Source organism: Panthera tigris, chromosome A1 (genome assembly GCF_018350195.1).
Source record: "Panthera tigris isolate Pti1 chromosome A1, P.tigris_Pti1_mat1.1, whole genome shotgun sequence".
NCBI classification, from domain to species: domain Eukaryota; kingdom Metazoa; phylum Chordata; class Mammalia; order Carnivora; family Felidae; genus Panthera; species Panthera tigris.
In genome coordinates this window covers 126,565,027-126,586,410 of record NC_056660.1, presented here as the reverse complement: position 1 = coordinate 126,586,410, position 21,384 = coordinate 126,565,027, and the positions used below count along the sequence as shown (strand labels likewise).

The window sequence follows — 21,384 nt, the reverse complement described above, 5'->3', positions numbered from 1 at the left end:
TTAATACTTTTGAAATTAGGATTTGAATATAAACCAGCTCTGCATAGTATATAGGCATATCTGATGCCTGAAAATAATCCTGGAATGTATTTAGAAGAGTTTACATATGATTAGCTCAACGTTTCATAACACCTTATGGAAGGTAGTTGGTCATTGGCCCAGAGGCTGCAGATTTGTTTTGTTTTATTTTGTTTTGTTTTGTTTTGTTTTGTTTTTTAAATGCTTCGTATTTTCACAAATGGCCTTTTACTCAAGTACATGATCTGGAAAGCTATACTAGAATTAAAAAAAAAAAAAAAAGCCTGTTAAGTACTGAACAGTTTCACCACTGATGGGGCATCTTTGGGAAAGCAGATAAAAAGGCCCAGTAAGCAACAGTTTTTCTATGACCTTCTCTTAAGCCCTGTTGGATACCTCCTAGAATATTCTGTTGACCTAACCAGTAATACCTTAAATTTTTAGTACGAGATATAATACCATTGGATGCTAAATATTATAGATAATGCTTAAAATGAAAGATATTTAGTCACTTGAAGTGATGTCTGCATTATTTGGCTTAATATGTCAGAGTTGTTTTTGCAAATGGACAGGAGACTTGATTTTAGACAAGTCACCCAAGGCAGTGTTCAAACAGACCAAGAATTATCCCCTTCCTCCAGTATGCTTTGGAGTTTAGAATTTCACACTAAATTATTCTGGCTAAAAAGACATTCTCCTTTCAAAATAGAATTTCTTTTGCCATAAAAATTTTAAAAAGAAATATAAGCAAAAGGAAAAAATGGAAATTTCCCATAATTCCAAACCCCCAAATAACTAGTATTGACATTTTACTTTACATCTCCCTAGGTTTATTTTTTTTAGTGTATTTTCCTTTCCATAATCCTTAATAATCAGCCTCACACTGTCCAAAGAGGTCAAAGGTCCCCAAAACCCACCTCATCTGCCTCTACTTGAGAACTCATTGCTTTCTGCCTGAGTCTCCAAAACGTGTTTTATTCCCCAGTCATAGATTTCTGTAAAGCTAAGAGAACAAAATCTTGTTATAAAGCAATTTAGAAAGACATCCAATTTGATGGACATGGCTGAAACCTAACCCATTTGGACAGATGTAATCTTCAGAAGGGGTCCTACAACACTGCTTCAGACTGTGTTCCCATGTCCACAACACTGTCCTGGTAAGAAATTCTTGCTGGTGTTTAACCTAAACTCTTTGCCACTTCCAATTTCTTATATTTCCCCTATAAGCTCAGAATCTTTTTGGTCCTCAAAAAAGTGACATCTTTATAGATGTGACTTATTTCCATTTTGAAATATTCTCCTATGTTTTTGTTGAAATCTTTTGGTGTGGGGATTTTCTTAGGCACAAAGGCTAGGTATTGAGAGGAATCCCAATGCCATGCCACATCATGCCTCTCTACAACTGGCCTTTTCCTCCTAAAAGTATAGGAACAGTTTGGCCAGAGTTCTTTCCGTAGACTAAGGAATACCAGTGAGACACAACACTGATGAAATTTAGCAAACTCCGATTTTTAGTTAGCTACGTCTGGCCACACCTGTCCAGATATGTGATATGACTACCTTGTAAAACTGCAAGCCAACTAGAATTCTCATCTAGGTGAAATTCTCATCTTGTTAAAAGAAGTGGAATATTTGACTAAGGAAAAGCCGGAAAATACCCACTATTATCTGGGATCCTGAAGAAACCCCCATGTTAAAAAACTAAGGAGATATACAGAGTAGGAACAGATGAATCCTTTTACCTTTACTGTAAGCAAAATATAACACCTAGGATAATTTTGTAAAAAATGTACCAGTCGCTAACTCTATAGAACATTACTGTTCCATTGGCAATCGAACATTGCCAATGTATTATATTTTTAAGGCCCCTGAGTATCCCTGACCCATTTCACCCAGCAGCAACCACCTTGTGGCTCATCTCAATCCCCAGCTTGATGAGTCCACCAGGCGCCCCTACTGGCTTGTAAAAGAAGTTGGTCATCACATTTCAGTTGCTTCTGCTAGTTTTTCCCTGATATTTTATTAAAAGAAATTACAGCTAGCATCTTCTAGGAATCAAAGTACTTTTTAGATTTAATTATATGAAACCATCAATATTCAACCTCTGTTGACCTACAAAAAGAACAATTTCATATGGTTTAACTAAAACATAACTTGGAAAGAAGTTTTCTATCAAAATGACCTTTCTATCTTATAAATAATTACACTTTGACTCCATTTTTGTTGTTTTTGTTTTTGTTTTTGTTTTTTTCTGGAAGTAAAACCAAGGCAAGGAATTCTTTCTTGTTCTCCCTTTCCTCAAGGCCACTGGCAACTCTTGGTCTGTATTTTAGCACCATCTATTGGTATAAAGTGTAATTGGAATGAAAAGTAATCCTCAAAATTCTTTGTTACCTTTTAAGCAGGGATTTTTAAGGAGAATGTTGTTGCCACATCTTTTTTTGTCTGTTTGTTTGAAGCAACCTCCTTTTGACATCTTTTTAAGAAATCATTGACAGAAGTATACATTTCTTTTAGTCTATTATGCTCAGTCGTTTGTTGTTTAACTTTTAAATGAAACCCATAGTTTCCTGCTATTTTCAGTGAATCTTACTGGTTAATAAATGTTTAAAGGTATTTAAGAAAATCTAAGATTCATGTGTATAAATAACATTCAATCCTTCTCCTGGGCCAATACATCATCCACCTCTGCAAAAGTTTTCCATAGTGCTGTCACGATTTCTTTCCTAAAGTGTATATATGTCTCATCATTGAAAATGTATTTTTGACCTAGACTGATTACACTGTTGCTTGGAGGGGCAGAAGAGAAAGAAATGGCCTTCATTTTCTAACCATTGAGCTGTGTAAGGGAAAAACCTCAAGGTACTTTTTGGTTAGCACACCTTAAGTAGCGGAGAAAAGTATAGGAGTTGCAAAGCCCTGACTATAATTCTCAAAAGGTTGAATTCAAGGGGAGTGAGAGTTTCCCTGAAACAAAAGCAAAGAATAACTGAATCCTTACTGAGGGGCTTGAGTCAAACTGTTTCCAGTTCTCCCACACAGCCTAGAGTTCCAGATGCTTCACTCTGTGGCCTGCAAGACAAGTGAGAGCATGAAACACTAACTCTGTGCATTCGTGATGTAGGCACCCGGGATCGATCAGCTAAATCCAGGGCAACGCCCCTGTAGCATATGTCTGGAACTTTTATTTATACTTCTGCCAGTATTATATGTGTGCTGTAGTGCAGGAGATAATAATTAATCCTTATTAGAAATTTTATAAAGTATTATTTGTCCTGCCACAGAAACAGTGATCTAGTATCAGCCCACAAAAGGCACGATATATTTACAAAATTATTTACTGCAGCAGTGTTTGTAAAAGCAAACGTGAGGAGACAACCTACAAGTCAATTTGGAGAGGGGACAGGCGGCATGCCTGGACGAGGGGCTGGAAAGGAAATTTATTTTTTCACTTTTTATTTTGAAGTAATTCATGCATATAAGAGAATATATCTAGTTAGTATCTAAAATATAAAGGACACTAAAATCAGCAGCTAAAGAAGTAGAACAGTACCAATATGTTTAATACCCCCTGAGCATATGTTGTCAATTTCATCTACCTGCCTCCTCTCACAACTAACAATAATTTTGGTTTTTGTCTTTATTAATGAGGGAGATATAGTTTACATTCTACCGTTTGTTCTGTTTAAACTCTGTCCTGTGTGAAGATAGATTATGCAAAAACTACATGAAATTTAAATTAATATCTGAAACAAAATTATCTGATTTAATAACCTTTACTATAACAGAGTCAAAAATTGTTTCACAGAAAAACAATTATAGTCTATCTTTCATGAACTAATGTTTTCTTTCAAATGAGCGTAGAACTTGAATTAGCTGCAGCACTATTTCTGTTTACCTAGGTGTCAAATGCAGTGAACTCACTATAATTTATTAGATAAAGTTCTCAGAATTCTGAGGTTAAAATTCTGTCTAGAAAAAAGGAGTATTTAGGGAGTGCAATAACCTCATTTAAAATATTTTATTAGTATATTTGATATTCAATCCTTAAAGCCTAAATTAGGCCTGTATGATTTAATGACACTGGATCATTTATCAGATTTATTTCTATTTCTGCATCATTCAAGACTTCATGCCTAATGAAAGACAGCATGCTCTGATGTCAGCACTTGGTTATTTGAATACTCCGTCATAGGCAGCGTGACCTTTCAGTGCTGTGAGTTGTTTACATGTGATAATGAGCCAGGTTTTTCCAGTGACTGAGTTAATCATGGTTGGCACCTCAGGAAGCACCGTTAACCCCTTCAGGGGATAATGCTGTAGGTCACTGTCCTGGGGTGTAAACAGCACCCCAGTGACCAACAAGAATCAATGCCCGTTTCAGAAATGTCTGAGACATTTTTGTCTTAGAAAAACATTTAGACTGGCTTTAGTCTAAGTCAGAGCTGGATGAAAACATTTTGGAAGTAGTTCTGGAACAGTGGGAACAACTACAGATTTGTGTTCCCCACCCCCCTTTGTTACCAATGATAGGCACTAAGTAAACTCTCCATGCACATGCCAGATCATTAAACAAATGGAATGTTGCCATCATGGGCTAATATTCTTTGAGTGCTTTCTGTTTGCTGGGCACTGTCCTTGGCACCTAACCTGTCATTTCATATCATCTTCACAACAGTCCTCAAAGACAGCTATCACTATCCTGGGTTACAGAAAAGGAAACTGAGGTAGACAGAGATTATGTAACTTGTCTAAATTCACTGAATACGTAACAGAGCCAGGCAGTCTGGGTCTTTACGTAGTACCTAACAGGACAATTGAAATCTATGTTTTAGTTAAACTCAACATTCTGGTTGTCACCCACATTACTTATAATCTCACCTTGAAGCTCTACCTTGAGGGAAACTCACCCATTCTAGTGCAAAGGGAGGCAGGTAAAGCTCTTGCAAATGTTCTCTCCTAGCCTCACTTCCAGTTCTTTCGCCACCTTCTAGTTACACTAGATTAGAAAAAGAAGGACCTTCAGAGATAGATGGGATATGCTGGTCCCGCCTTGTGTATATGGGTGTGTTGTGTCTATGTATTCATTTCTTCAACAAAATTCTTTAGTACTTTCTATAGGCCCAGTTTTGAGCACATAGGGTGGTCTCATTTTATGTGAAAATGCATCCTTAAGAATCTTAAAATTGATGATTCAGATAACCTTAACAAAGAAAAGAATTTTTCTTTGCTAGGTAGCCATGTGGCAAAAGTGAAAAAAAAAATTTAATTCACCTAGATTTCTGACTTTGAAAGTCTGACATTCTTAGTGAATATTTAAAGAGAATTTGGGAACATATATTTAAAATTTTACCCCTAAAGTGAGAGTTTCTTATTATTTTGTATTATACTATTTTGAATTTGCATAATTCGTAACAATACTGTATGTATATTGCCTAAGATATTGGTTTGGTGGCTGAGGAATCCAGGAATACTGTGTCAGCTTCTGCTACGTCACCATATTCATTGACAATGAGGAGAAATACCTGGGAAATCTTTGCAGTCTGACCACTCCAGATTTCAAATAGGTACATGTAAACTTCACTAAGGGCTAAAAGATTCTTTAGTGGTATGTGAAACTAAGTTGCAAGCAGTATCAGGTTTTCACTTAACAAACTACTTTTTACATCACCAAACCATTTTAAATTGTGTTAAAGATGGCTCTGTTCCAAGGAGCTTAAAGAGTCCCTTTTTGTTGTAGGTCTTGGCCAGCCTGCGAACTGTACGAAACAACTTTGCTGCATTAACTAATTTGCAAGATCGAGCACCTAGCAAGTAAGTTATCCTTTCCCCACCCCGTCATGCTAAACTTTTAGACGGTGTTTTCTGAGTCTGGTTGAACTCAAGGCAATGTATTTGATTTCTCTCAGTCGTTGCCATGTTGTCTAACCATTTACGCTAAAGCCTAAGATGTCCTGTCAATTTTCTATAATACTTGCAGTGATGGTTCTAATATCAGAAATGAAGCCGTATGAGAAATAAATATGGTGCCTGCGTCTGTCAGAAATCACCTGGCATAATCAGTCCTTTGCCCAGTTATTCACACTCAGGGTAACTCTATCGTTTTGGCTTTACTTCATAAATTAACCGTGGACATATAATCTCATCAAGCCTTAAAGTCAATCCAAAGTCATCCTCTTAATTCTAAGACACCAGTTTAACTTGGAGAAGCATTGTATCATATCAAAGATCTTTGATTCTCCTGCTGTTACTGAATCTCAGATAAGGAGCCTCATGGAGCAATTAATAAAATTGTGTTGTTTTTTTTTTTTTTGTGATAACAGAGGAAGCATTTGAAAGACAGAAAGCTGAGATGGGAAATAATTATAATTTGAATCATCTAATAAAGGTGAAAAATCTAAAAAGAAAATAATTTTTCACGATTAAGTGGAAAACTAATTACTCAAATGCTCCTTATTTTGGCATTCTATCATTAATAATAAACAACAAGTCATTAAAATGTAAACTTCAGAGGCTCTGGGTGGCTCAGTCAGTTAAACATCCTACTTCAGCTCAGGTTACGATCTCAAGGTTCACTAGTTTGAGCTCCACATCGGGCTCTGTGCTGACAGCTCAGAGCCTGGAGCCTGCTTCAGATTCTGTGTCTCCCTCTCTCTCTGCCCCTCCCCTGCTAGTGCTCTCTGTCTCTCTCTCTCTAAAATAAACAAACATTAAAAAATTAATAATAAAATAAAATATCAAGTCCAAATAATTTACCAGAAGAAAAAAAATTTCTTTAAATAAATATTAAGATAACAGTGGATAGAAATTTATTTAAAATTATAACTTATCTAAGTCTATAAAAGTATATGGAAAATCTGAATAATTTTAATTGTTTTAAATGTTTTTTTAATTTTTTTTTTTTTTTTTTTTTTAATTTTTAAGAAGAGAGAGAGACAGAGTGGAAGCAGGGGAGGGGCAGAGAGAGAGAGACAGAGACACAGAATCCGAGGCAGGCTCCAGGCTCTAAACTATCAGCACAGAGCCTGATGCAGGACTCAAACTTGTGAACTCTGAGACCATGACCTGAGCCAGAGTCAGACGCTTAACTGACTGAGCCACCCTGACGCCCCAAAAGATGTGAATAATTTAAAATAATAATCCCATAATAATGTAACTGACACATTCACATTTTCCATGTGAATTTAAAAAAGCTCTGGCCACTATGTATGCATTTTCTATGATAACAAAGGTTTTTTAAAAACCAATATAAATGCTACAACGCAAGTAATTATTCGAATGGAACCCAGAAGCTTCAGTCAATTGTCCTGTTTTCCAGGTAATGATTTCGCAGTCCTGTCTCCTCAGTCTGAACATTTCTCACCTTCTTCTCCACCCCCACCTCATCCGTTGGGCTAATTGCAATTCATTCTTTAGGTCACAGCTTAAATATAATTTACTTGGGGTCATCGTCCCTGGCTAACACCCAACATAACACACGTACACACAGGTCCCAGACTTGATGGTACGTCCTTCCATGTCTGTGTAACTGCATACTACACCTAACTCCTATGTTAGCACATATCCCTCTGTGCTCCAGGTACCTATTTACTTGTCTGAGCGCCCCTGAAGAATGTCAGCCTGCAGCCATTGGGGGGTGTATGTGGTTGACGTGTGTTCCTGGTGCCTCACACAAGAGCCAGCACAGAGCAGTCACTCTGCATGTGCTTGTTGGCTAGAAGAGCAAAGTGATACTGTAGCATGTGAAATCTGAGGGTTTACTTGCAGTATTTGTTTACCATTACCAAACGTGTCTTCTGTGCTCCATGGCCATATAATATCCCAGTGATCTCAACAGCCCCGTGGGTATTTTGGCATTTGGTAACTCATAGGTAACATCACCTCCTCTTTGGAAAGTCTCAGCTTCACAGGAGGCATGAAATTACGGGTGTCACTCCCAAACATTTTAGTCCCAAATATTAAGGCATGTCTTTGAATCGGCAAACTACAAACTTTATAATGCCTTTTATACTTCCTTCAGACATGGTCACTTGGGTACCAACATCTAAACCTGTGTCAGGCAAACAGTTTACCAGACAGGTGTGAAGGCAGCAGACTGGCTTTCTGTCTCTAAAGAGATGACCTAAGACCCATCCCTTGAAAGATAAAGTTTTCAACTGATTTGCAAGGATGAAACAGATTAAAGTAGAAAAGAGCAGCTAGAGGAGGATAGAAACTCATAGTTTATGCCTAAACCTGACCTATTGTATGTCCAGTAACATCTAACCAAACAATATTAGCTGGTAGTCTCTAAGTAAAGGCCTTTGTAATCTCTCTTTTGGCTAAGGCAGATTTGTACCTCCTTTACTGATTCAAATTGAATCAACCTCTTCCTGTATCAGAATAGCAGAAATTAGTCTACACAGCTAAGCTCTGCTGCAGATAGCGGTAGTGAAATGGTATAACTCTGGCTTGTCACATGATGACCATGAGGGAATCAGAATTTTCCCTGCTGGACACTTACAATGCCACTAAAACATTTCCAAGCTTACCCTTGGATTTCATGGAAGGCATGTGAGGCCTTGCACAATCCGCCCTTTTTGTTTGCTACCGGAAAGAAGTCCATGAGGAATGCATGTGAAGCTTGGCCCCTGTGGGTACTCAAATGTGGATTGCTGATTTTACTAGTCTATCACTGGTTTCTATCATGTTGCTCTTTCTTGCCCCTGAGATTTTTAATTCCACAGTGAGTTCTGACCCATTCTTCATTAAATGATTTACCACTGTAACCATGGATCAAGTGATTAATATCGTCTGCTTGTCATTATTTGTTGAAATATCAATTTCCCAAGTCCCCAAATTGTAGGATTGTTATTAAGAGAAGATAATAAATAAAAAGGCAATAACTTGGTTTTCTAAAACTGTAGATGAGCTTAGGACTATTCATTTGATACCTTTTTTCAGATAAAACTCTTTCTAGATTTTCACAGAGCAAGGACTAAAAAAGGAGTAATTAAGATATAAATTATTTGAATAATATACTCTTAGCAAGAAGATCAGCTCTATTTCAGAGTAACAATTTAAAGCATCACCCTTTCTGTTTTATGAAACATTAATCAAGTTTTACATTTCTCATTTCATTTACTAATAAAAACCAGAATAACTTGGCAGTTGATTGTGGTGCATTTCCAGCCAAACACAAAACTTCAATCCTAAAGTGACATCAATAAACTTAAAAGCAGTAAGTCAGAGCCAGACACTGCCTGGAACCAAGGCAGTGAGAATTTAGAAAGCACTAGATTGCATCTCCCAATTAAGAGATGTGTCATCTCAGGAAAGCAGATTTGAACACAGCTCTGCAAGAGTCTGTCATTTGCACAGACGCATGGCTGTTCGTCCTCTTTCCACAAAAGCATCTTAAAAATTAGGCAGTATGGCAGAGCGCTGGCTCTAGAATCCCACTGCGTTAGTTGAAAACTCAGCTCTCTTATTCTGAACAAGTGACTCGACTTCCCAAAGCTTTGTTTTCCTCTTTTGTAAAACGAGAACAATGAGATAACCTGCTTTATGGTTTCTTTTGAGGATCAAAGTAGATTATTCGTCGAAAGTGCTCGTTTAGCACAGTGTCTGACACACAGTGTTTTGTAAGTGTTAGTTAAGTGTTAAAGATCACTATGCAATATTTTAAAAGCTTCCAATTGTAAGTAAGTTATAGTCCATAAGTGATATTCTTTTCAACATAATTTATTAAGGACTGATTGAATAGTGGATACGTTGTGGCTGGACTCTGTAGAGATACATGTTAGTTTTAGAGCAGGGTTTTTCAATTCAAGGGGAATATAATCACCTTGTGAAACTTTGCAAGCATCTGAAAAATCAGAGAATACAAGATAGAACCTATTTAAGTACCTTTGGTTTATAGTGTTTCTGCAGTCTCTATAGCATCTATTTGGACAAAGCATTGATATACCTCTCTGATAAATGTATCAGAGATGTTTCTCAATATAAGGAAAGGAAAAGGAAAGTGTTTAAATAGCTTCTCTAATTGTAACACAGTCTCCAAGGAGTCATTCATTTCTGAGAATTTATGCCAAAAACAAAAGTTTCTCATCACTGTATTAGGGAAACCACTTGTCGCTTGACTGTTCTTCAAATTCACAAAGTTTGTGTTTGCTCTGTAAGCCCTGGTTTAATTGAATGCAGTCAATTAATAAGAACTTCCTCCTCTATCATGTTCCTGTGACATTTACTTCAGCCTTATTTTCCCCAAAGTCTATCACTGTGAGATTTAACTCTTTGCTTTTTTTTGACATGTGTGATATTAACTATAGACTAGGAACTTAACTGGCTAGTCTGAGAGAAATCTTCATTTGCATGTCCTGCCTTAAAAATAATCCTTTGAATTAAAATAGCATATTGGAGATGACTCCGAGAGTCCTGAGATTAACATGCACCACATATTTACTGCTTTGTACTTTTCTCTCTTTGTCAGAAGATCACCCATGTGCAACCAACCATCCATCAACAAAGCCACCATAACAGGTAAGAAAGATCTAGAAGCTTACTCTTCTTCTGTCTAGAAAAAAAAAATCATATCTTCCAAGGTTCAGCATAACACTTAACACCAATTTTATATTGCAATTCTATAATTTTAAAGAAATTGTTCCCTTTTTCTCTCTATTATCATTTCTATCCTTGAGTCCACAAGTTCTCCATTTAAGCTATTATTTGGGAAATCTTTACTGATGTGCCGTCTTTAAAGACCATTTAAATCTGTGCTGATACATTGCTCTCGGCATTTGTATTACGAGAGATAGTGTTACCTTCCAAATGTTGACCATATCGTTTCCAGGCTTATGCCATCAGCATGACGTTATTGTGTGGTAGTTTGTTTTAATGAAAGGGAAAGCATAAATAAAAGGGACCTTACTGGTTAATTGATATCCCAGTTGTGTGCAGGAAGGAACACCATTCCAGTAGTCCTGATTTTGGCTCAAAGTGAGAATAAATTTACTTTGGGAGGGGAGAGAAGTAATTATACAACACAGGAAAGTTCAATGAGATCAAAAGAACAGATGTTTGGGGAAAAGAAGGGAAAAGAAGGATGAGGGACATAAAGGGCAAAAAAAAAAAACCATCCCAATTCCTATTAATCTATTTTAGACATGGGGCTTGACCTCAACTGAACCAAAAACAGAACAAATGATCTCATTTTGCTGAACCTGAAACCAAATTGAACTCATTTAATCATTTCTTGAAACCCCAATTGATTCATTAAAATAATTGCCTGGAAAAGAAAACCTATGTTTTCTAAAATTATTACCAGAAGAAAATTAACATATTCTCCAAACTAGACCATTACTTCATTTGATTCAAGTGCCTTCCTTGGACTCCAACTCAGAATATTTTGAGAGCTCCTTATTAAGCTATTAGTGAGTACACTTTGCTTGAAAGTTAACTTCCCCATTCAGGTCAGCACTTTTAATCTGGTCTCCTTTGCGGTCACATCAGAGTTGATTCTGGAACAGTTGGTAATGTTGTTCTTTTTGGAATGTCTTTTGAATGGGATTTGCATTTCAACGAATATTAAATGTTTGGTTCTTTTTCCTATGTTTATCTTTCAAGATCTTGTTGGTGATGATTTTCAAGTGTCATTTCATAGTGTAAGCCTTGTCCATCACATTTCTTCCTGTCATTGTTCAAGATATAGACTGAAATTCCTGTATATTAAAATAAGTTCTTTGATTAACAACTTTTTTTTTTTCCCGGAAAGCTGAGTTCAATGTCAATGGGTCTCAACTGAGATAGGGGTGTAGAACTGGATGGCCCTGTCTCTGTACACTTGCCTATTACGTTGAGGGACAAGCAGGCCAACCTTTGTGAGCCTGCAGCTGGGGCTTCTAGTGAGAGAGGCCACATGGAAGCTCATCCCCAGCCCTGCTTCAGGCTCTAGATCTGACCCCTATGCAGAGGGGTCACCTCCCCACCCCTACTATTTTTGCCACAAGCAGGACTCTGACATTGTAGTTTGAACAGAACGCAGTGCTATTTTGGTTCCTGGACGCTTGTGTAGCTTGAGGTCACATATGAGCCAGCCTCACAGGAGCATCCTCTCCAGAGAGCAGCTGCAGGTATCGGTGGAGATTGTTGTGTCCATCAGGAGGTGGTGGGTGGTCAGTGGTCCAGGCAGCTGTCCAACCACCCTGGCAGATGCCGGGAAGTGATTAAAGGAGGAGTAATTGTACTTAAAGGGCACAGACTTTTCTTAAACACATGTGAGAGACCCTATAGAAGCCCCCACAAATGTTCACATAGTGTTGAGGCCCAGGAGTTATACCAGAGGGAACTTTGAGCCATTGAAATCTGAGAATTAAGGTTAATATGGCCTCATTTGTACCCACAAGCTCTTGACCTGAGGCCTAGGGACAGTGGGGCTACAGAAATATCTTATCTAGGAAGGGAAACTAATTAACTGTCCTTAACTGCTTAGTGCAGCCGTGTTCATCACAGAGCACAATGGGAAATTAACTGGAGAATGGCAGTCTTTTTTCCTTGTCCCAGCCTAGCCAACCAAGGTGGAAAAGTGGAATGGAGGCTGTGGGAATGAGGGCAATGGCAGGAAAAGATTTCTGTCTCTGAGCCCATTCTGAAAAAGTAGGCTCTTAAAAACATAAACTTGGATAGAAGTAAGAGTTGAGGTACACGGAAAAGTGCATCTCCTTCCTCAGCCGCTGACTGTTCAGGACCTATACATCCAGGTTCACGCCTCCTATTGTTAGAACCCAGCTATTCCTGTGTCATGGTCCTGGGAATGGCAGAAAAGAGTGTTAAAAAGGGTCAGTGGGGCACCCTTTAAGATGAACTTGACCTTCTTAGATATTTTGGTTAGGATCTGGAGGAACAGTGCACCATATGGCAGAGTCCAGGAGTGGTCCAAAAGGCTGCTGTGGTGCACAGCTCCAGGGGCCCCTGGAGGGCAACCACTTAGAACATCACGGGTGGGCGCCCCTGGAATTGTGTAGAATGGGTGTTCTGCCTGTCTAGAATTCAAATCATGCTCTACCATGATAGCTGTGTGGCCCTGGGCAGGCCACATACCCCTCTCTGCCTTGGTTTCCCCACTTATAAATTGGTTATCATATTTCATACAGTTATTGCTAAGTAAGGGGCATTCACATATGGATGCTCTCAGCATCCTGCTTCACAGAGTAGGCATGCAAGACATTTTCTCTTTTGCTTGGCACTTTTTTTATTCTCTGTAGGTAGAACAAGGGATGATGGAATGAGTAGGGCAGAGAGTTGAAAGGAGGAAAAAATGAGAGAAAGAGGCTTGTAGGGTCATAAGAGAGAAAATATGGAACCCCTCAAAATGGTCAAAATGGACACACTTCCTTGGTGCCTGTCAAAATTGGGTCTTCCTATTGCTCCCAGTGCTGTGTCCCTACTTTTCCTCACTGCCACACACATTGGTGGCCCTGTGATGTGGGCAATAAAGTATGGCTCAGAATCATTTTCAAAATCTAAAATAATGATCTCTCTACAACTTTTCCATAAATCAACCATTTGATTTCTTTAAAAGAACAGTTAAGAACTTTGTCTACATGCATCACACTATGTTTTCTAAAGCTTTCTCCCACAGAACTTACAATACCCTTTTCTCCTTTGAGATTATTCCATTTGACATGTGTTTTAAAGCCAGGGAAGTTTGACTTTATATCATTAGGGTTAAAGCATGTAAATCACTTGGCAGTTTCTATTTCCATAGCTAATGTACATTTCCAAATGTACATTTATAAACGAGTCTTATTACTAAAGAGCTATTTTTTTCTTTAGTGTGATATAACAAACACATGGCATGTGGGGTTTGGAGCTGGAGTACAAACCCTGGGTCTCTCATTTGCTTTATTCCCTCATTTGAAGAATGTAGATATGAGTAGCTAACTCTCAGTGCTGTCGCAGAAATTTGGGGAGATAATTTAGACAAAGACCAGAAGTCAGCAGGTTATGAGTAACTCCCCAAGTGTTTCTTCCTATAATCCTAATCCATGTCTGGCATCTATTGTTGTTGTTGTTCTTAAAGCTAATTTGAAAGCTTGTAAGGTAGAGGAGGAAGACACTCATGATGTGTCAGCTTTTCTGGAACATTTCATCAATGATTGTTTTTAAACAGTAATCACAGGACATTTTAGGAATCCTTGTATTACTTAGAGCAAGGCTCACCTACTTAGGTCCTTAAGGGGCAGTGAATAATAGAATTAGAGTATGTTGAAACATGAGGGGGCAGCAAAGCGTCAGAGATGGCCAAGCCATCGCTGTATTGTGCTGTTCTGTATGGGTTTTGGAGTTTAGCTATGCCTCTTTAGACACAATTAGTCCTTTCGAGCATTTCGTTTTCAAATGATGTTAACTCAGGAAAAGCTACCTCATACAATCTTGTCATGTCTTCCCAGTATCACTTTTCACTAAGTTTCTAATTGCCACATTTTCAATCCCTTTAATCATTTTCAAATTAAGGATTTTCATGCAAGAATGCAACTCAGAGGAAATTTAAACTTCTCTATTGTAAAGTTGAGAAAACTGAGGCCTAGTGAGAGTAAATGGTACTTAGACATGGACCCAGGAATATATATCTCTGAGTCCAGGGGCCTTCTTACACCCCTGTAAAACCATTCATCATATTAGGGTAGCTTTCAGACCAACTTTAGAAGTGTATGCGTTGAGAAAGTATAAGAAGTATTAAAGGATATTAATTTATGAGCAATAGATACAGAACTGTATTTCTTGTACATAAACTTGAAAATTAGAAAAAAAAAGTCATGTCCTATCTCCTCCCTGGATAGGTCTTTATATTTAGAGCTGTTTCAATTATATTCACTGAATATAACCTCTAGGCTCTCAGATAAATCGAACTTGGAGGTTTAAGGCAAATGTCTTTTGGCTCAAGATTTTAAAAAATACAAGTTTTTCTCTATAAGTGATAAAGTGAATATAATTGCTTACACTTTACCTATAGAGGGAGTCATGTAATACAGTGACTAGCATAAAACAAAATTGATTTTAGTCCACAAAAAAATTGGTGTAAGTCTCCACTCCACATATTTTACCCTGAATATTCACAATCCCTTAAAAACTGAGTGTTTTCTAAATAGAATTTAGTCAGTTCGGTAAGTAGAAGATATAAAAAGTAAATTATCCAAATAGTACTAGTTAGTTGAAACCCAATGAGAAGAAACTTAACCTTGCATGTTTATTGTTCTTCTAAAGCTCAAAGTCATTCCTAAAATCCAACGAGGGGACAAAAAGAATACCAAAGGTATTTAACTGGAACAATTATTGTGTTATTATCTGGACTAACCATTTAACATTTTGAGCTTATTAAAGAAAAGACACCAAGAAAGTACATAGTGATGCTAGGTACTTAGCTAAGTCATTATAAGTCTGTGTGTGTGTGTGTGTGTGTGTGTGAGAGAGAGAGAGCGAGAGAGAGCGAGAGAGAGAATAACAAATAGTGTATATAACATAAAAAGAAATATGTGCAATAATAATTGAAAGCAAGATCTGCATAAAGAAGACAAATGGGTCTAGGTGAGAGAGGTCAAAGAGACATTGGACGGAAATGCACGTTAAGGTGGTGTGCGTGCAGGAGGAGACCAGTCCATTGCACACAAGTCCCCTCTACTAGTAGCAGGCACCACTTCACCATGTACTTCCCCTATTTTCCCTTTTCCTTTAATAAGGGCACATTATAGCAAGACTCTGATAATTGCAAAAAATGGAAGCTCAGTTAGCTTTGTTAGGAATCTGATTGAAAAATGCTGAGGACATGTGGTTTAATAACTTGAAGGAAACATGGATAAAGATTGTGTATGGGACTGTTTGTACATTGGCTTTAAAAAAAATGTTTATTTTTGAGAGTGAGCGAGTGAGGGAGGGGCAGAGAGAGAGGGAGACAGAGAATCCCAAACAGGCTCTGCACTGTCAGTGCATAGCCTGATATGGGGCTCAAACTCACCAACTGTGAGATCGTGACTAGAGCCAAAATCAAGAGTCAGATGCCTAACTGACTGAGCCACCCAGGTTCCCCTGTACATTGACTTTTTTGCAAGTTTTTTTCTTATTTTACCTTGACACTTAACACATCTACTGACTATCAAGTGTTTTAAAGTTTTTAAGCCAAAAGAGGTTACGTTTATAAAAATTCCGTCATGAAAAAGACCTCTCCAGAAAAAGCATTGAATTGAAAGATTTCCTTAAATACTTGAAGTATTATTATATGATTATTAAACTTATAATCTTTTAGAGGTATAAAAGTCTGTTTCTTTTTTATAAGCTAACCTGTTTTGCCTTTCTATACTTCTATTTAAATATATATTTATAAATACATATGTGTGTGTGGAGATAGAGAGAGAGGGGAAGCAGGTCTAACACAATGACTTTTCAACCAGGAAGTGATTGAAATAATACTTGGTGTTATAAACAGTGAAAAAAACAAATGTGTAATCATGGGGAAAATAATTAATTGAATATCTATTGCCTGAATATCTTCTCTGGGTATTTTGTTACAACATTAATTGACATAATTAAATGAAACTGCATGTTATTTAGTCAGCCAGTATGAGTCGAACCATATAGATTGAAAACCTAGCTTTCCTTTTATTAGCTTTTTAACTGTGATCAATTTACATAAATTCTCTAAGCTTTCATTTTCTCATCAGTAAATTCTAAGTCAGTGATTGGTAGCAAGAATGTATTCAACAAGTGGTAGGTAGTGTAAGTGCTAGAATTTTATTATGATTATGATTATTATCCATTTGGTGAACAAATATTTTCTGTGTACCTTCTATATGGCCTGCAATAGGGTAGGTTTTAGAGGTCAAGGTATGAGTAAAATGTGACTATTGGCATCAAGGAATTCACAATCAAGGGGAGAAGGAATCATGAATGATTATGTACAAGCCAAGTGGCCATAATTGAAGCAACTTCAAATACAGGTACTATCTATGGAAAGTTCTTTGCTGAGCTTTGAAGAATGTAGAGTTTTGCGTATAGTCAAGGGACGATCACCTGACCCCATGGGGCCAGCAAGAGTGCGGTGTGGAAGCATGGGGTGCCTGTCAGATCAGCAGACTAGGGACAGTAAAAGACAAAGAGAGTTGAAAGTGTGCGGAGCAACAAAACAGGAGCAGTGAAGAGTATTGGAAGCCAGTGTTGATCATGGTGGACTTTGTTTTATGGGCAAGGGAAGATGATCAATCATTTTTTTAAGTGTACTTATTTTGAGAGAGAGAGAGAGAGAGAGAGCATGAGTGGGGGGGGGGGTCAGAGAGAGAGAGAGAGAGAGAGAGAGAGAGAGAATCCCAAGCAGGCTCTGCACTGTTAATGCAGACACTGAGGTGGGGCTCAATCCCAGGAACCATGAGATCATGACCTCAGCTGAAATCAAGAATCAGACGCTTAACTGACTGAGCCACCCAGGTGCCCCAAGTCGTCAGTCGTTTCTATGCAGAGGAGCAAGTATATAATTTAGAAAGACAATATTGGAAGCAGGATAGAAAACATACCAAAAAGAAGAGACCGGAGGCAGCCCCATCCTCATTAGCAGGCTGTTATCTGTCAAGTACACACTAAGGATAACGCAACTCTGAACTCGGGTGGTGGTATCTCCAGTGAAGATGAGGGGATAGACTGACAACTGTTTTCAGAGACAGAGTTGAGAATACCTTGAAGAGTGATGAGAAAAGACGTGAAAACAGAAGTCATATGGTGTTCATCACAGCACATGTATATAAGCATAAAAGATGGAAAACAACCCAATAATAATAAATACTGTAGGAATTCTATTTTGTTATAAAAACCTATAATAAAAAGGTTTTTACATGAATTATGGCAAAATTTTAATCATGTAAAAATGCTACTATTTTAAAGACTACATGATAAGGTGCTAAGTGGGCATTAGGCACACATTTAATACATTTTAATTATGTGTAATGGATTAAATTTAAGACATTCTTAGCTGTTGACTAGTAAGTACCAAAGGCCGATAGCTTAATCATTTTATATAGACTCTAGTGACAAACATGTATTTTTTGGGTCTCAACTGTTTGCCTCTTCTCACTTGGAAAAGGTACTAATGAGATGCTGCCTAATGATATCTCAGTATTGGGGAGCCACAGTGAAGAATTAACTATATTTTCAAATAATAATAATATCCCTCAGATAGGACAGTACTCAATCTGTTGATTATTGAGCCTATGACGCCTATGGCTTGACTGTTCTATTATCCTTCCAGTGTTGAGCAAAGCTACCAGAGAAAGAGAGGATCTGAATGTTCACCCAAGTCCACTGCAGCCAATATCCCTTCCTACTGCCCTGAGTTTGAAAAGGGCAGTATTTCCCAAACCTGCCTGACCAAAAGAGATCACCAGGGTATGCTTTAAAACAAAAATAAGAGGATAGATTCCCAGACAGTCCAGAACAGAATCTTTGGGACAAGACTCACAGTCTTTATGAGTGCTCCCAGATGATCCATTTGGCCAAATTTGGGAGAATCATGGAATACTGAATGATGTGGGTGAGAGTGCCAGTGCACAGTGGGGTCATTGAGTTGCTCGTAATTTGCTGGAAAATCACTGTCTTTGTGGAAAGTGTATTAGTGACATCCACACCCCCATGTCACAAACAATACAGTCTAAGATAAACAAGATACTATGTGTGAAGTGCTGTGTGATTAGGAAGGAAAGACAAGGTGATACTATTATCAGTGTAAAGCACGTCATCATGGTCGTCATTACTGGGCTGCCATTGCTGTTATCTCTCAAAATGTATACAAGATTTTAATTAGACAAGCTTGCTCTTCTCCTAGAAGAGAAGTATCATGTCCATGTTTGCGTGTGAGGGTGGGAGCGGGCTTGGGAAATGTTATGTTTAGTAACTGTATTGTTTTTGTGTTCTTAGACACAGTACCAAGTTTCTTTAAAGAAAGAAAGAAAACAAAAGCTACATTCTTAAGTTGCTCCCTTTACCCACAAAGGGCTTCCCACCCATGTATTCTGTAGAAAATATTCTAGGCATACTCAGAAATACATTACTGTGGTGGGGCAAAGCAGTGAAAATTCCTTTTGGTCTAATTTCCCAAATTTTACTGGTTAAATGTGACACTGAATTGTTTGACTCCATGAATCAACAGAGAGTTCACTTCGAGCAGCCTTCTTTTACCATCTCAGAAAATACTTTTAGAAAATCCGTTGGAGATGGTATGGATACTGACATTAATAAAAGGTAACATTTTCTGACATTTAATACTTACTGAAGACTCTACAGGCATAACCTCCTTTAAACCGTATGAGGATCCGATATACAGCCACAAATGACAAAGTGTAGATTACAGCTGACTCAAAGGAGTATCACTAAGGTTTCCCTTCTTAAGATCTATTGACATGTGCACAAAAACAAACAAACAAACATACAATCTGTTGTCATTTGCCTCTTCCCTAGGACAGTGACTCCCTAGGAATTTTTCTTGTTCTTTTGTTCTTCTTTTTTTTTTTAAGGAGGACAGAAAATAAATTTATATGGTCCTGTTATGAATGTATATGAATGGATAGTAGGATAAGATGATGGATAAGGTCTGGGGTTCCTGGGTGGATCAGTTGCTTAAGAATCTGACTCTTGGTTTTGACTCAGGTCATGATCTCACAGTTCATGAGTTCAAGCCCCACATCAGGCTTCGTGATGACAGTGTGGAGCCTACTTGGGATTTTCTCTCTCCCTCTTTCTCTGCCCCTTCCCGGCACACTCCCTCTCTCTCTCTCTCAAAATAAATAAACTTAGACATTTTTTAAAAAGAGAATGGATAAAGTCTACAGAGAAACCTTTGGGAAACCCTAAGAACTCAGTTACATAAGCTAAGGAAAGGATTCCTGCCTAGGATGTGGAATTCTTGAAGCATTCTTTAATTCCTACCATCCTCTTCCTGACTCTCCTGAAGTACCTCCTGAGAGTACCCTGGCAGGAACTTCCACAGGGAGCAGCGGTGTGGTCTGTGTGAGAAGTGCCTCATGTAGAGTATGTCAGAAGTTTAGGGGCAAAAAGCAGTGCTTGAGGCTCCCACTCACCTTGCTTCTAGGACCACTTTTAACCCCTGAAATGGCACTTTCTACAAGTGATAAGATTCATCATGTCTTTGTTTTAGACTCTTGATAAGCCCATCATACCTGTTATATTTTCTTGAGTACGATTTCTAGCCATGAAGTTCCTTAGCTCTCTATCCCCCAGACGCACTTCCTTTAGATATTTCTGATGTCTAAATATCCAGTGCTTTTTAGTGTGCTATCCTCTCTCTTTCTCTGTGGTTCCTTCCTGGCACTGTGGGCAGTCTGGAAGTATTTCTGCTTCACTGTATTCTACATGGGTCCTTATGACTTTTTCTTTCTGGTATGTTTTTGATATTTGCATATTGCACACTGAATTGTCTATGTGGAGAATCTCTTTTCTGTGTGCCCTCCTGGGTTTGCCCTTTCTCTCTCTGTTTCTAGGTTGTGAAAGACTGTGTTTAGGCTCTGGGACCCAGTGAGGCATAAAATACCTCCCCTGAGCTTTAGAACCATCATCCTAGAAGTTTTCCGAATTGAAAAAGATCAAATGTGTTTTGTTCATTGACAAAGAGCATTAAGTAAAAAAGAAAGCAGAGGGTTCACAAATGCTTGGATAGACAAATAGCTTCTGAGACACTTCAAGTCTCTGACTGTGTGACTGTGCTGTTTAACAAGAATTGTTTACATAGAAATAGACCTAGGTTTTCTTTTCCTGCAGGTTTTTATTTTGAAAAAAAATTCCACACTGTTGTAAGTTTTATTTGTGAATTTGATGTACACGTGGGAACCTAGAGAAGAAGAGGGCTCAGAAGTCAGGAGATCGGGGTTTCACGAAAGCCGTGCTCTCCTGCTTACCTGCTTTGTGACCTTCGACAACTTACTCTATGCCCTGACTCTTTTCTGTCAAAATGTGGTGGATACTCATAATAATGTCCTCCTAATTTTGAGGATTATACAAGATAATGCATGTAGAAAATTTGTCACAGTGTCTGGTAATAATAAATGGCAATTCTTACTAAAAGGTGAAAAGCGCCTTATATATCAATGTGCATTACAAAACTATCAGTAGGTGCTATTGTGCCATTCATGTTGATCCTCAAAGTAGTTACCTTTGTAAAATGTACCTGTTTTTAGTCCAGATGCCACTGCTGAGAGTATTTTAGAAATAGTTTTGGGAATAGTTTATAGGCCAGAGAGGAAAGAGTCACCTCATTTGTTTACTGTCATGCTTCACTTTTGACAAGAAATACTGTTTCCAATATGATTACCAATGCTAGTCAGCAAACAGGATGTC

The 21,384-nt window shown here is 38.0% G+C and overlaps 1 protein-coding gene across 4 annotated transcripts in view; it reads left to right on the top strand.

The window, feature by feature from the left end:
• Positions 1–21,384, top strand: part of PDE4D (phosphodiesterase 4D) — a 1,404,509-nt gene that overhangs the window by 1,211,093 nt on the left and 172,032 nt on the right. For all 4 annotated transcript variants that reach the window (XM_042987253.1, XM_042987256.1, XM_042987263.1 and 1 more), the window contains 2 exons: positions 5,759–5,832; positions 10,490–10,539. In XM_042987253.1, coding sequence (XP_042843187.1) covers positions 5,759–5,832; positions 10,490–10,539 — 124 coding nt within the window. The remainder of the gene's footprint in view (positions 1–5,758; positions 5,833–10,489; positions 10,540–21,384) is intronic.